The sequence below is a fragment of the Arachis duranensis genome, chromosome 9 (genome assembly GCF_000817695.3).
Source record: "Arachis duranensis cultivar V14167 chromosome 9, aradu.V14167.gnm2.J7QH, whole genome shotgun sequence".
In the NCBI taxonomy this organism is placed as follows: Eukaryota; Viridiplantae; Streptophyta; class Magnoliopsida; order Fabales; family Fabaceae; genus Arachis; species Arachis duranensis.
The window spans coordinates 87,808,849-87,824,427 of record NC_029780.3 but is presented as its reverse complement, the minus strand read 5'-3'; the positions used below and the strand labels follow the sequence as shown (position 1 = coordinate 87,824,427).

General features: G+C 34.9%; 1 protein-coding gene across 1 annotated transcript; it reads left to right on the top strand.

Annotated features, from left to right (window-relative positions):
- Positions 1 to 8,491: 8,491 nt before the first annotated feature.
- Positions 8,492 to 9,526, top strand: LOC107465672 (uncharacterized protein At4g02000-like). Its single transcript, XM_016084639.1, has 2 exons — positions 8,492 to 8,773; positions 9,125 to 9,526. Exons 1-2 carry the CDS (start codon positions 8,492 to 8,494, stop codon positions 9,524 to 9,526), a joined length of 684 nt encoding a protein of 227 aa, XP_015940125.1.
- The last annotated feature ends 6,053 nt before the right edge of the window (positions 9,527 to 15,579 follow it).

Below are 15,579 nucleotides of genomic sequence, written 5' to 3'. Positions count from 1 at the left end.
GATGTGTTTTGTGTGTGAGAGTAAGAATGGAAAAGGGGGCAGGGTTTAGGGTTTAGGGTTTGAAGCAGCCGGTTCTGTTGGCTTTTACTAGGAAGAAGGAGATCCATAGAGAGATTGATACACTGACACGATGAAGGAAGGAGGAGAGACAGAGAGTGAGAAACTTAGAAGGGAGAGAGAAGGAGCAGCGCAGAACCAGAGAGAATAAGCTTTACCTTTAGCAATCAACTTCTTCATTATTTTCTTTCAAATTAACGTGAGAGCGACACCTGGCTTAATGAGCCACGCCAATTATACAAGTAGTAGATATGTATAAGCCTTAGAACTGTCATAATCTCTGATTAACCTTTGCCTTACGCCTAGAGGTAAAGTTTAGGGTAATTGGAGTGTTACATACGCAAGATTTGAAGAATGATAGTGTAGCGTGTGCATGCATCTATCTGCTACATGAGAGTAATGGGTACAGCCCAATTCTCGCGTCACGAACACTCCCGCATACACACGCTTATCAATTTTCTTAGAAAAAGTTGTTTTACTGCAGAAATCAACTTTTCATACCAAAGTTTAAACGCGCATAACTTTTTCGTGAAAAATTATTTTCTGTCCGTTCTCCACACGTTATCAACTCCACAGATCCAATTTTCATTTGAATCTAGTTTCACCAAATTTAGGAGTCCGAAAACCAAGTTATGACCCATTGAAGTTTGGTTAAAAATATGTTTTCACCAAAAATTGTCAAACCCTCTAGTTTTCAAAACTCTCAATCCAAAACCAAACCAATTTCACCAAAATCAATACCAATATTCCTACACATTATCACATGCTCTTCAATCACTTCACAATCATTTCAACACCTAACTTCTTCAATTCTTTCAAACATTTTCACACATAATTCCAACAATCCCAACAATTATTATCAATCATTATCACATCAGCAACTATCATTCACATAGCATCATATTAAAGTTCCATCATACAACTCATTTCACCCTCAATCAACACACACCCTCAATTCTCAATAAAATCTACAATTCACACAATTCAACCTATCTTATGGATAACTAGCCTAACTTTCACACAACCTTATATACTATCTACAATAAACCAAAATCATACCTTGGCCGATTTCTCCCAAGCTCAAAGTACCACCAAATCCTTTACTTCACATGCCTCCAAGTGTCCAAATCAAACCAACAAGTTCAAGCCACCAAAGCTTTATTCCAAGCACTCAAATTCACTGATTTGACTTCAATTCTCATGTATACAATCTAATTTCATACAATTTTATCATATCAATACTATGGTTTACCAATTCAAAAATTCACAAAGGTTTAGTTGTTCCTTACCTTATCCACTGGTGATTGGGATAAAATCCAATAATCACCCAATGTTAGATTGCACCTAAATCACCAAAATAATAAAAACCTCTCAATATCTAAACAAAAAATGAGAAAATAAAAGGAATGGAAAATTGGACAAGAAATTCAGAGATCCTTACTACTTTGTTCGGATAGAATTGAAGAGCTCGTAAAGGGAATTGTGTTCACTTCACAAACCCCCCCATCAATATCAGTCTAACTCTCTCAATATGTTCACTCTTATTCCGAAGCCTAAAAACTAGCTATCAGACCTTAAACAAGATTTATAGAGGTTTGAAAAGTTAGGAAATGTTTGAAAACTTAAAAATACATCTTTGGCAAAATAGGGTGGTCATGCGTATGCATGCCACCCGCGTAGCGAGATTTGAAAGTTAACACATGCCGCGTACACGAGTCACTTGCACATACGCGAGCATGCTAGTCAGAAGAGGTTCCCTGCATCACGTGGCATTGCTGCGTATGCGAGATTTGAAGAATGACAGTGTCGCGTGTACATGCATCTGTCTGCTACGTGAGAGTAATGGGTACAGCCCAATTCTCGCGTCACGAACACTATCACGTGCACACGCTTATCAATTTTCTTAAAAAGTTGTTTTACTGCAGAAATCAACTTTTCATACCAATCTTTAAACGCACATAATTTTTTCGTGAAAAATTATTTTCCATCCGTTCTCCACATGTTATCAACTCCATAGACCCAATTTTCATTTGAATCTAATTTCACTAAATTTGGGAGTTCGAAAACCGAGTTATGACCCGTTGAAGTTTGGTTAAAAATAGGTTTTCACCAAAATTTTCCAAATCCTCTAGTTTTCAAATCTCTCAATCCAAAACCAAACCAATCACACCAAAATCAATACCAATACTCCTACACATTATCACAGCTCTTCAATCACTTCACAATCATTTCAACACCTAAGTTCTTCGATTCATTGAAACATTTTCGCGCATAATTCCAACAATCCCAACAATTATTATCAATCATTATCACATCAGCAACTATCATTCACATAGCATCATATTAAAGTTCCATCATACAGCTCATTTCACTCTCAATCAACATACATCCTCAAATCTCAATAAAATCAATAATTCACACAATTCAACCTATCTTATGGATAACTAGCCTAAGTTTTACACAACCTTATATACTATCTACAAGAAATCAAAATTATACCTTTCCCGATTTCTCCCAAGCTCAAAGTACCACCAAAACCTTTACTTCACATGCCTCCAAGTCTCCAAATCAAACCAACAAGTTCAAGCCACCAAAGCTTTATTCCAAGCACTCCAATTCACTGATTTGATTTTAATTCACATGTATACAATCTAATTTCATACAATTTTATCATATCAATACTATGGTTTACCAATTCAAAAATTCATAAAAGGTTTAGTTATTCCTTACCTTATCCATTGATGATTGGGATGAAATCCAACAATCACCCAATGTTAGATTGCACCTAAACCACCAAAATCATTAAAAACTCTCAATATCTAAACAAAAAATGAGAAAATAAAAGGAATGCAGAACTGGACAAGAAATTTGGAGATCCTTACTATTTTGTTTGGATAGAATTGAAGAGCTCTTCAAGATAATTGCGTGGCCACAAACGGTACAGCGATCGGAGCTCCGAATTGAAAGTTATGAGCAATTGAAATTTGGGGTGAATAGTGGTTAGATTTTGATCCTTCTCTTCCTCTCCTCAATGTGTTTCACTATGAACGAAGGGAAGGATGGCTGATGGAGGCTTATATAGGTTGGGCCTTGGGCCCAATATGGACCCGGTTTAACCGGTTTAGTCTATTGGTCTAATTTAGAGCAAAAATTTTTAAAATTAGTGTTTTAATTCGTATTTTAAATATTTTTACTTCTTCAAATTATAAAATTTAATTTTTTAATTTTCTTGGCTCATAATTAATTTATCAGTTAATTATTTACTAATGAACTGGGGTTTGATGCCATTCTCTACTACAGGTGCTGCTCCCATTGCAACTATGAGTTGTCTGAAGCTACGCCATCACCCAAATCATCTGCCGTAACAGGCAAATCAACCGCAAATGATAGGAATGAAACAAAAGGAGTCACCGATTGCTCAGTAGGAATGGTAGCGTAACTCCCTTCTATGACGCCAGTTGGCGGATTCGGAACGGATCTACCAGAACTACCCTCTACATCAACCATTCTGGCAAACAACTCCATAGCGCCCAAGTCAAAAAATCTTGCTTGACTGTGGAATATAACTCGCATGTCGCCATTGCCAACCATCTTATACTTCCAAACTTAACATAACATTGCCTCAGTGATATAGGAATACGAAAAAATAATTGCTTCACACGTTTTTTGCCACACTTTTCTGCCTTCTATAATATACTACTATGTAATTTTATCAAAGTCGTTGACGGATTTACAAACACACCTATTTGCTTTTTACTAGAAAACACAACACCTTCACTTGTATTTTCATTAATCTTCTTTGATGATGAACTAACAAAAATATACTCTCAGTCATCTCTCTCTAAACTCACAAAACTTCAAGTGTGATTTGTTTACGTCACACTCATTTATTTATAGAGTTTTTATCATCATAAATTGTTCTAGACTCTTTAGGATTACCATGTTGCATGTGAATTGTGGCAGGTCTATTAGGTTTAGCAAATATAACGTAAATCGTGCCAGAGTTGTTAGGGTTTCAGATGATCTTAGTAAATCTTTGTGCTGAGCTCAAAATCACGTAAATTTTAACAGAGTGGCATGATTTATAGTCAACTTGTAACTATGGACATCTTAGCATGATTTATGGTAGTTTCGAATTTAGTAATACATGCATAAATCGTCTTAAGGCGTCATATTTAACATATTTTATAATTTTTATCATTCTAGGATGATTTATATAATATTAAAAAAGATGATTTATATAATATTAAAAAAATACGTTTAAAAATTTGTTCTAAGAAAATCAACTAAAATTGGATTCTGATCTATTTCATTTATTTAAATAAAAAAGCCTTTAAAGTGTGTGCAAGGATCTTGTTAAATAATTATTCTAATTAAGGGATTTCTTCAATGAAATAATTAAGTTTATATACATGGTTACATGGAAGCGTAAGTTAAGAAGTAATAATTAAGCCATCCTATAATAAATTAACATTATAAAAGTCATATTCTTTAACTCAACCCTTAAATGATAAAGAATCCTGTCCTATTTATATTGAAATCATATACAAAGCACGTCCAATTTTATGATAATTGTTTCAACCAAATCCGCTCTATAATTGTCCGATTTCATATATCTTCTCCAATAATGACCAATTAACTATAGGTTAAATGAAAAGAAATAAAATGAATAAAACAAGTTGATTGATGATTATAACTAAATTAATGTTTGGGGATAATATATGAAAATCTATAATATATTTATTTTTTTTCTTTTTATTTTTTAAACAGAAAACATACCATCATTAATACCATAAAAATTTTACAAAGTCACAATTAAGTCCAAAATTTAAAATATTTTCGATATTAAACTTGTCTTTAAAATATCAAAAATAAATTTAATAATATATAAATATATATTAACTTATTTTTTTGTAATTAATTTTTTGTGTGCATATTTTTCATATCAATTAAATCTTAGTATTAATTCACCACTTAAGATTAGCGTAACGCCGTAACCCATAGAAAAACATACAAAGTTTATTAATTACTATAAAAGTATATATCAATAGTGGGATCTAAATTATTAGGCATAAGACAAGTGTATAGTGTCACAATTGAACTAAATTTTTATAGCGGTTTTTGAAACTTATAATTTTTATCGTTTTAGTCTTTTATATTTAAAGTTTATTAAATTGATTTTCGAGATTTAATTTTAGGTATTATATTGGTTTGTGAATCTTTTTTAGCATGAGTTAACGAATAAAATGTTAAGTTAATTCTGATTTGTCATGTTAGATACATAGATAATAGCGTTTTTTTTTATTTTAGTTCTTAAATAAAATAAAAATAAGGCCGTTTTAAATAATGAAGTGAAATATAATGATTACACATTATATAAACTCTTCTTTCAATTCTCTTCTTGTTTTTGTCTTATTTCAATACTTTTTTGTCTTATTTAAGTGCTAAAATAAAATAACATTATTTAATTATGTGTTCAATGTGATAAGTCAATATCAGTTCAGCACTTAAATTGCTGATTTAGTATTAAAAAGAGTTCAAAAATTAATATGGTGTGAAAACTGAATTTTGAGAATTAATATAAATAATTTTAAATTAAAAAAATTAAAATAAAAAAACTATGAATTTGAAGAACCAGTTAAAAAATTTAGTCGTCAAAATTGATATTTATTAAAAAAAAAACAAATGTATCAGATATTAGAAATATCAAGTTTATGGAAGTTGAAATTGATATATAGAAAAGGACAATACAAAGGAGTTGGAATTGGTATATAAGAAGGGAGAAATATATATATAATCAATGTGTGAAAAATTTTCCCTGAATTTATAACCATCATGTTATTACTACCAAATAAATTAAATTAAATTAATGTGATATAATTGATTTGGTTTAAAACATTTAGATAAATTGTAAAATACTACAAAGACACCTCGTCAATTTTATCATTACATGACAAATTTGATTTAATTATATATAATAGATTATAGATATTAATAAGGTGAAATGTCTTTTTTGATTGGAAGTTGCGACATTGTATGCAACTAAATGATGAAGGGAAAAATATCTCGATTAATAAAAGACTTAAAGTTAAAGTAGGTCTTTCAAGCTAATGCTAGATTTTCTTTATAACTAACTGTGTGATGTGAAATGTACAGAGTCTCTAGTTGCTTGGAATGATTTGATTTGACATTAAAATAAAGTTGAACCACTAAAGAGGTTGCCAATTATATGTGCTGGTTCCAATAAAATGCTAGTATTAGATATTGTGTCCTTGTCATGCGAATATAAAACATAGTATAATTATGAACATGTAGACGAGACCAATTCATTGTAGAATACGAAACAGTTGATGCAATCAAAGGCACTGTGTACAGTGTATTACTTGATGCTCCCATACACTACTTTAATTTAATGGATACTCCTATAAACCTAGATTTACTTATTTATTTATCTTTTATCTGATTAAGTTATTAGTATCTAAATTCTATTATCAGAAATTCGAATAATTCATTTAACGTGGACTTTCCGAAGTTTATATATATATATACACGTTTGGGTTAGCAGTTTCCATTGGAATTCTTAGTTTTATTTATATTTGTTTAATTTTTAAAAAAGTAAGTTATTATACCATCCCAATTTCAAAATTCTTTTAATAAAACGTTGAAAACTACAACGATAAGAAATTGGTATGCCATTGCAATAAAGTAATAATGTTTTATTATTTTCTAGATGCAACCTTTATTTTATTTAAACATATTCTTTGAATATAATATGCAATTGTCACCACCTTTTGTCTTGAACGTTTATGTTCGAAAAAAATAGTCTCACTTCGACTCTTGTCGTTTCCCTCCTTTTTTTAAAAGAAAATCAAAGATATTTTCTTTGGTCAACCTCCATATTTATCTCAAAGCTTGAATATTTTCAACCTCAGATATTTTTATTATCACCAAAATTTTGGTCATACATATATATTTTTCTTTTGAGCAAGTTCCCAGCAGCCTCAATGCATGTTTTAGTTGGATCCGATGCCTTTCTTTCCAAGGCAAATTATGTTGATTAAGCCCGAATTATTAAAAGAAAATAGTAATGGGTCATGAAAACCAAAATCAAAATATTTTGAAAGATTATCTAGTTGATGATGGGTTATTACTGGGCTTAGGCTATATCTATTGTTGACTTCTAGTAAAGTCAAAGATGTTAAGTGTCTCAGACCAAAGCATATTATAAATTTAAACAGTTCGACCTAAAGAGAAAAAAAAAATGAACAAGCTAGCGCAAATAATAATCCATTAATGGAAACGAAATTCTAGGCTTTGTTGAAGGATCAAAACCCATGTATTGGCAGTCACCAAAAAAAAAAAACCATGTATTGGCTATCTGTCCTTTCCACCACGGCAAGCCCATATAAACAATAAAAGAGAAAATCATCTTGAGAAATGAAAAAGAAAAATTGATAAGGATTTGTTTCCTTTGTAAAAATATTTTCTTGAATGTTAAAAAATCGATTTGGCTAAGTATTCTGAAGGCATAAAAGAATAAATAAAAAAAATTGATTTTTCTCATGCATTGAATTATAAAAAAAAAACTTAAAAACTTAATTTTTACTTGTATTTTCTAGAAAACGTTTTTTGTCTGTAATGTTTAGCATTTTAAGATATGTTATAGTAAAATCTTTAAAAAGTTTTGTAGAAGGAACAGTAATAATAAAATGACTGTTGACATCTTAAATTAGACATAAAGCATAATTTCTTGTTAAGACAAAGGACATATATTGGAAGCTTATATAAGAGAAATCCCTTATATCCTCCCGTTTTTTTTTAGATTTATATAAAGGAAGTGTTTTTGGTAAAGAATAGAATCGAGTGCAGATGAAATTTTTTCATTAAATTTATAAAAAATATTGGCATTGATAACTCACTAACTAGTCTTTTATTATAGTTTATGAATTTATTTGGTTATAATTGAATAAAAATATCTAAATTAATCTATTATTATTAATTAATATTGTTAGATAAAATAAAGAATGATATTTAAGTAAATTTTATATTATATTGAAGGTAAAATCATTCAAAGAGGCTCAAATTAAACATGTAGAAATTAAAACATGCAGAAGGTGGCCCAAATATGAAATCTAAAGTTTTTTGGATAAGGGAAAGGGTAACTTGACCCATATGGAGGAGGATGATGAATCTTTCTCTGCTCCAATTTTTTCTTCTAAAATTCGAAGACCAGATTAATAAAAGGCGGGCTTATATCAAACAAGAAAAAAGAAGAAGCTTTAAAAGGAGATCTCAAACTAATAGCAATTGAAATTCAAAGGAGGTTAAGTTGGTAGAAAATAATCCATAATATTACTGACATTCGATAGTAGAAACTTTTTTTTCTCTTCGTACAACACTATTGCATCAGTTCAGGATGATACTCTCCATAGCAATGAAAGGTGGGTATGTCCGTGGTGGACACTCAAAATTCAATGAATTAAAACAGAAACAAACGATGAAGCTTAAGAGGATAGGAAGACAAATGATGGAGCTTAAGAGCATAGGAAGACAAGGGAAGAAAGTAAGAAGGGCCGGAGAAGAGAAGGGATTCACTGGAAGTCTGTCTCTAGTAGCACGACAGGAAGACTGGACGCTAGAGGAGACAGAGAGACAAGTAGTCTCGGCACCGGCAATCCGAAACTTTAGTGAAGCAGTTAAGGGAGGTTTAAAGCCGGTTAAGAAATTGAAAATGGAGGATGATGATTTTTTCTCAATCGAAGAAGAAGGGGATAGCTCGTAGGAGGAGGAAGAGGAAGAGAAACCTGAAAAAGGTCACAACCGAAGAACACCGGAGAAGAACCAGTAGCCAGATATCAGGGTGGAAAAAGTGGATGGAATTGTTAACTTTGTCCTCAATGAAGCTGCATTGAAGGCATTTAAGATACCCTTGGTGAGATACTTTAATCATTAAATTACTAGGGAGAAAAATCTCATTACCGGTTCTCAATAGAAGATTGGAAACAATGTGGGGAAAGAAATGATGCATTGAGATTATTGACATAGATAATAATTTTTTATTGTCAAGTTTTATTCACGAGAAGATTTAGACTTTGTGCTAACAGGAGGTCCTTGGAGAATTTTTTATCACTATCTAGCCATTAGTCCATGGAAACCAAACTTCAACCCAGTTGAAGCCGCAGTAGATACTATTGCAGCATGGGTGCAACTACCCGATCTGGCGATTGAATATTATGATGAAGAAATGCTCAAGAAGATTGAAAATGTGATTGGTCAGATTATGAAAGTGGACGTGAATACAGCAGATAAAAGAAGGAAAAAATTTGTGAGACTATGTGTGCAACTGGATCTCACGGCTCCTCTAGTGGTGCAATACTCAATTAATGGAGTGAAGTATGAAGTGGAATATGAAAGGTTATACAACATCTGCTTTTCCTGTGATATGGTGGAACATGAGAAAAATAATTAACCCAAAAAACCCATAGCAGAAGTAACCTATAAAGGTCTACAGCAAGTGGCCATGGAGGAGGGGATAAGAGCAGAAAAGACAGAAAGTGGAAACGATGGACATGACAAGGGCAATGCTGAAATTGGCACACAAAAAAAGGTAAAAATATAATAGGAGAAGGAAGCAATGCTTATGGACCCTGGATGATGGTCCAACGAACAACACGTGACAAGAGGATAGCAAAACAAAATATTGATGTAGATAGTGGAGGCAAGGGTGAAACGAGTAGCAAGATCGTGAATGGAGAAAATGGTACGATTGATACGAGGTATCATATTTTAGGAAATATGGAGGGGACCAGCTCTGATGAACACAACCCGGATCATCCTAATTATGTGGGTGAAGAGAATGTCTCCCACAAGAAAAAGAATGATAGTACTGAGAAAACAGAAAATACTAAGGAGCAAAACCAAACCAGTTCCTTAACCAGAAAAAAATTCAAGCCAACAAAAATTCCAGAGATATCCCATCTTCTATTCACAGACGACTTATTGGTTTTTGTGAAAGTGGGGATGGAGCAAATACAAAACATCTAGTAATGCCTCAGCCATCTTTGCATTCAATCAGGTTTGAAAATTAGTGTGGGGAAAACATCCATAGTCTTTTTACAACACAAGGAGAGAGAAAAGAAATCAGATTACTTGCATATGGCAATACTAAGAAAAAGCCAATCTGAAAAGGTATTTGGGAGCCATGATCAGTAACCATAGAAAAGATAAAGACCACTTCAAGAATGTGCTAGAGAAAGTTTAAAGAAAATTCAAAGGTTGAAAAGCCAACTGTCTATCTCTTGTGGGGAGGATAACCCTGGCCAAATCGATCATCAACCCAATAGCGAATTTTGAAATGCAACACTCTCGCCTACCAAAGAGTATATGCAATCAGCTTGAAAGGATGCAAAGAGGTTTCATATGGGGTGAATTGCAACAGCAAAAGCGAATTCATCACATTAGTTGGAACACCTTATGTCTCCCAAAGATCGAAGGGGGGTTGGGATTAGATATATGCAGAAGGTCACTGATGCGTTCTTAATGAAACTCTTATGGAAACTGATCACTGACATGAATTCTTTGGTTGCCAAAGTCTTCTCCCATAGGTACATTCGTGACAAGAATATTATAGGGACTTTGTGCAGTAAACAGGCAGATTCACCCTTGTGGAAAGAACTTGTAAAGCTCTGGCCTTTACTAATAGAGAACTGTAGCTGCAACATAGGTGATGGGATGAGAACCCTGTTATGGCTTAATAGATGGGTGCAAGATGAAGAATGCTTGATCACAAAAAATCTTCTGCATATCGAAGACATTGATATCAAGGCAAAAGTGGCAAATTTGACAGATGATAGTGGAGGATGGAACTTCCATGAATTGAGAAGGGTGCTCCCGCAAGCAATCTTGGAGAAGATTCAAACTATAATCCCACCAAAACAAAGGATGGATGACACCATCAAGTGGAATGATAAACCACTATTTTATGGTTTACAATGTGTTTAATTGTGTGGTTTTATCATGGTCTTTACCCACTTATTCATATAATTAGCATGCATTTATATTTCCTTCCTAAAATTATTACATGATTGAAAACATGCTTCTTTGGTCTTAATTTAGCTAATCTTAATCCTCTCTTATTACCATTCGATGTCTTGATCTGTGTGTTAAGTATTTCAGGCTTTATAGGGCATGAATGAGTGAGAGATTGGGAAGGAAACTTGCAAAAATGGAAGGAACACAAGAAGTTGAGGAGATAACCAGTGAGAAGTGACGCGTACGCGTCAGCGACGCGACCGCGCGGAAGAAAGGAATCCGCAGTGACGCGGCCGCATGGCTCATGCGACCGCGCGGATTGGAAAAGCACAAGTGACGCGGAAGCGTGGACGACGCGAACGCGTGGCAGGGAAAAAATGCAAATGACGCGTCCGCATGGATGACGCGATCGCGTGACGTGCGCGATCTGCAGAATTACAGAAGTCACTGGCAGAGATTCTAGGCCGCATTTCAACCCAGTTTTCGGCCCAGAAACACAGATTAAAATCAGGGAACTTGCAGAGACTCAGGAGGCTCTCATAATTCACTTTTTATTTTTTTAAATGTAGTTTTTAGAGAGAGAGGTTCTCTCCTCTCTCTTAGGATTAGGATTAGGATTCCTCTTAAAGGATTTAGGATTTATTATTATTCCAACTTACAATTTTCTTCTGAATTCCAGGTTTAATATTCCCTTTACTTATTTTCCCAATTTAATTTATGAACACTTTTATATTGAATTTGAATTTATGTTTAAACGTAGTTTGATTGCTTTATTTACATGAATGCTTTTAATTTAATTTAGATATTTTTCCTTTTGGCTTTGGTTGATTAATTGGTGACTCTTGAGTTATCAAACACATTGTTGATTGAAAATTGGAATTCTTCAAGAATTGATTCGAGATCCAATAACTCTAACTTTTCCCAAGGAAAGACTGGGACTTGAGGATTCGAATTAATTCATCCACTTAACTTACCTTCATAGTTAGAGGTTAGTTCTCATACCTTGCCAAGAGTTTATTTTACAGTCAATTATTTATTTTACCTGTCATTCATCATAATTGTTCCTCATTCTTAAAACCCCCAATTTACAAACTCATAACCAATAATAAGAACATACCTCCCTGCAATTCCTTGAGAAGACGACCCGAGGTTTAAATACTCGGTTATCAATTTTAAAGGGGTTTGTTACTTGTGACAACCAAAACTTTTGTACGAAGGGATTTCTGTTAGTTTAGAAGCTATATCTACAACACGAATATTTTTATAAATTCTTTACTAGCAAAAATTCTAACGTCAAAATGGCGCCGTTGCCGGGGAATTGCAAACGTGTGCCTTATTATTGGTTATTGTAAATATTTTTCAAAATTTTTTTTTCTTTTTTTGTTAGTTTTTGTTTTTATTATCTCTCACTACTATGAACTCTCACACCTTGGGCTATGAGTCTGGTTATAATTATGTTGCAGGAAGAGGAGATTATAATGATAACATGCACCATGGTTGGAATAATCAAAGATGGGAGGAGCCACAAGGATTTGATCAACCCTCATGGCAACGACCACCTCCAATGGACTATCAACAACCATTCTGTGATGCATATCAAGGCAATGGCTCTGGTGAGCACTCTTTGGACTACCAACAAGACCCACCATATGCCTATGAACCCCCTCCTCCTTAATATAATTTTGAACCACCATACTCACAAGCCCCTTTTCACCATTCACTTCCATATGACCCTAACCCTCATCCACCATACCAACCACCTTATGAGCCAAATGAACCATACACAGAACCACCACCTTTCCAACATAACTACCCTCATGAACCACCACATCAATATTCACCATCTCCATATCATTATCAAGATGAACTACCTTCCTATTATGAACCCTCTCTCCCAACCAATGAATCCTCATATCCACCCCAACCTCTAATGGATGACAGACCTCATGTTATTCTTCAAAGGCAAGAAAGGATGAATAAGAGTGTGCAAAATTTTGCGGCCGCTTTAGGCAAGTTAGTAAATCTAATAGCTTCCCAATATCTGAGCACTCAAAGTACTCCCATGGCTGCATGTGGAGAATCAAAAGAAGAGCAAAGCATGAAGGAGACACTAGAAACTTCGGTAGACAATGAGGAACATGGCTTTGTATTGGAACAAGTGGAGAAAACCATAATAGTTACAGAGGAAGAAATGATTGAAGATTTAGGAGATGCAGAACCTCCATGGGAAAGTCCAGTCATAGAACCCCTTTCCAAGACGTTTGAAATTGATGCTGAGGAGGGTGTACAACCTCCAAGGCATATCACAGTTGAAGACTTGGAAGAGGTTGATCAAGAGATGGAGATTCAAGAAGAAGAAGCACAACCTCCCATGCTCTTGGAGAGCAATGAAGAGGAGATTGAATTGGAAGAAAGTTACCAAGAGGAAGAGGTTGAAATTGAAGAAACTTGCAAAGAGGTGGTAATTATCAGAAAAGAGCACAAGGGAGTGGAGCTTGCAATTTCATTAAAAATACCTCCCCCTAAGTTGCCATCATCCTTCACAACATTCAAGTGGGTAAAATTCATATCCCTTAGCTTTCTAATTCCACTTGAATATGGGCTACTGGAGACGGATGGTCAACTTAGAGCTCTTTGTGGCATTAAGAGTAAGAGGAAGATGGCCAGTGGTAAGAATTGTCAAGCAAGGTTCAACATGGTTGTATGCTCAAAGTTTAAATGCAAAGGTTGGTATAAAGCTCGACTGAATGGGTCTAGGAAGTTTTTTGGCTGCTTCAGTGAGAATTCAGACTACTTACCACCCGGATGGAACAATATTGCTCAACAAGAAAACGGGTGTAAAAGTAAGGCTTGGGATCATGGATCCTATGCTGACATTCGTCATCCGGGGGGCCTGAAAATTTGTTTGAAGCTGCTCAGAAGCTTTACATGCCTAGTTTGGGACCACGGAGGCTATTGGCATTCCAAGCATTGGTGGAGATTTCTGGATGAATTTAAACATAAGCCGCTATAACAGGAAGCTCAACCAATGTCCAACTTAAGGACTTTAACTAAAAGTGTTAGGTGGGAGATAACCCACCATGGTATGATCGTTTCTTTTTCATTTTTATCTAGTTTTATTTGTTTTCGAGTTTTATTTTATTTTATTCTATTGAACCTGGAAGTTTGCATAACATTCATATTAGAATTGCATTCTGCATACTGCATTATTAAAAAAAAAGGGAAAACACGCACGCAACGCGGCAGCGTCGCTAACGCGTCCGCGTCACTAGTGCGTTGGGAAGAAAAGAATTGAACAGAGAGTCACGCGAAAGCGTGGCTGGAGGCACGCCTTTAGCATAATTTGACCCCACGCGACCGCGTTGCTCACGCGACCGCGTCATGTGGAACTTTGGCCTCCCACGCGACCGCGTCACCCACGCGGCCGCGTGCCATAAATATCGACGTGAAAAAGGTGCATGGCCGAAAGTTGTGCTTGAATTGAGCTGGACTCGTGCTAGAAGCCTAAGCCATCCCACGCGAACGCGTGCCTTACGCGGCTGCGTTGTCTTTCAAAAATGGCCACCCACGCGATCGCGTCACCCACGCGACCGCGTCATCCAGATTTTTGGCACAATGCAATTCAAACAGAGAGTTGTGCGAATGTGAGGCTGCACTCGCGCCACTAGCACAAATCAAGTGACGCGATCGCGTGACCCACGCGTCCGCGTTACCTTACCTTATTGCGCATCACGCGGCCGCGTCACCCACGCGTCCGCGTCGCCAGCGTCGCACACCTTAACCTCATATGCCAAAATATTTTATCTTTTCTTCCCCAATCCTAATTTTTTCTCCCTCCTTTCTTACTTACTTCTTCTTCCCTTCTTCCCCTTCTCATTTCTCTTATCTTTCATTTTCTTTTACTTAATTGCATACTTTCATTCATTGCATTATTTTCATTGGTGTTGGAATTTTATTTGGGTCATTGTTTTTTTTCTATATTTTTGTGGATTATTTGACAATTATATATTACTTTTTAAAGGGATGCTTGCATGTTCAATTTAATACTTTCAAATAGCTTATTTACCATGCATGCTATGTGCTTGTGAAAACGCCCGTATGGCATTGTGCACTATTTTTAAGATTTCTTTTAGTCTTCGACTATAAATGCTTGCTTTTCACAAAACCCTTTTTATATTTTATTAATTAAATATAATTGTTAATACAAACGTTATTGTTAGTTTCTTTTTCCTTACTTGGCATGATATTCACTCGTACCGCCCTCCTCTTTGCTCTACACCTTTGACTTCATATCCCTTTCTCCTCTCCCTTTTTCAGGCTGGCCACCAGAATGGGTAAAGAGAAAGCTTCTACAACGAGCAACAGCTGAGGATCCACAACACCCACCCACCTATACATCTCAGCATGCACCGAGGACAGTGCAATCTTTAAGTGTGGGTAGGTCGATACCGATCTCCACGGGTTAGTTAGTCCCTTCTCAACACCAATTTT

What these genes read in the sequence shown, in the direction of transcription:
- LOC107465672 (XM_016084639.1), top strand. Translation starts at nt 8,492, where the DNA reads ATGAAAGGTGGGTATGTCCGTGGTGGACACTCAAAATTCAATGAATTA. An exon ending in TTAAGGGAGGTTTAAAGCCG is followed by an intron (nt 8,774 to 9,124) that starts GTTAAGAAATTG and finishes TTTATTGTCAAG; the next exon opens with TTTTATTCACGAGAAGATTT.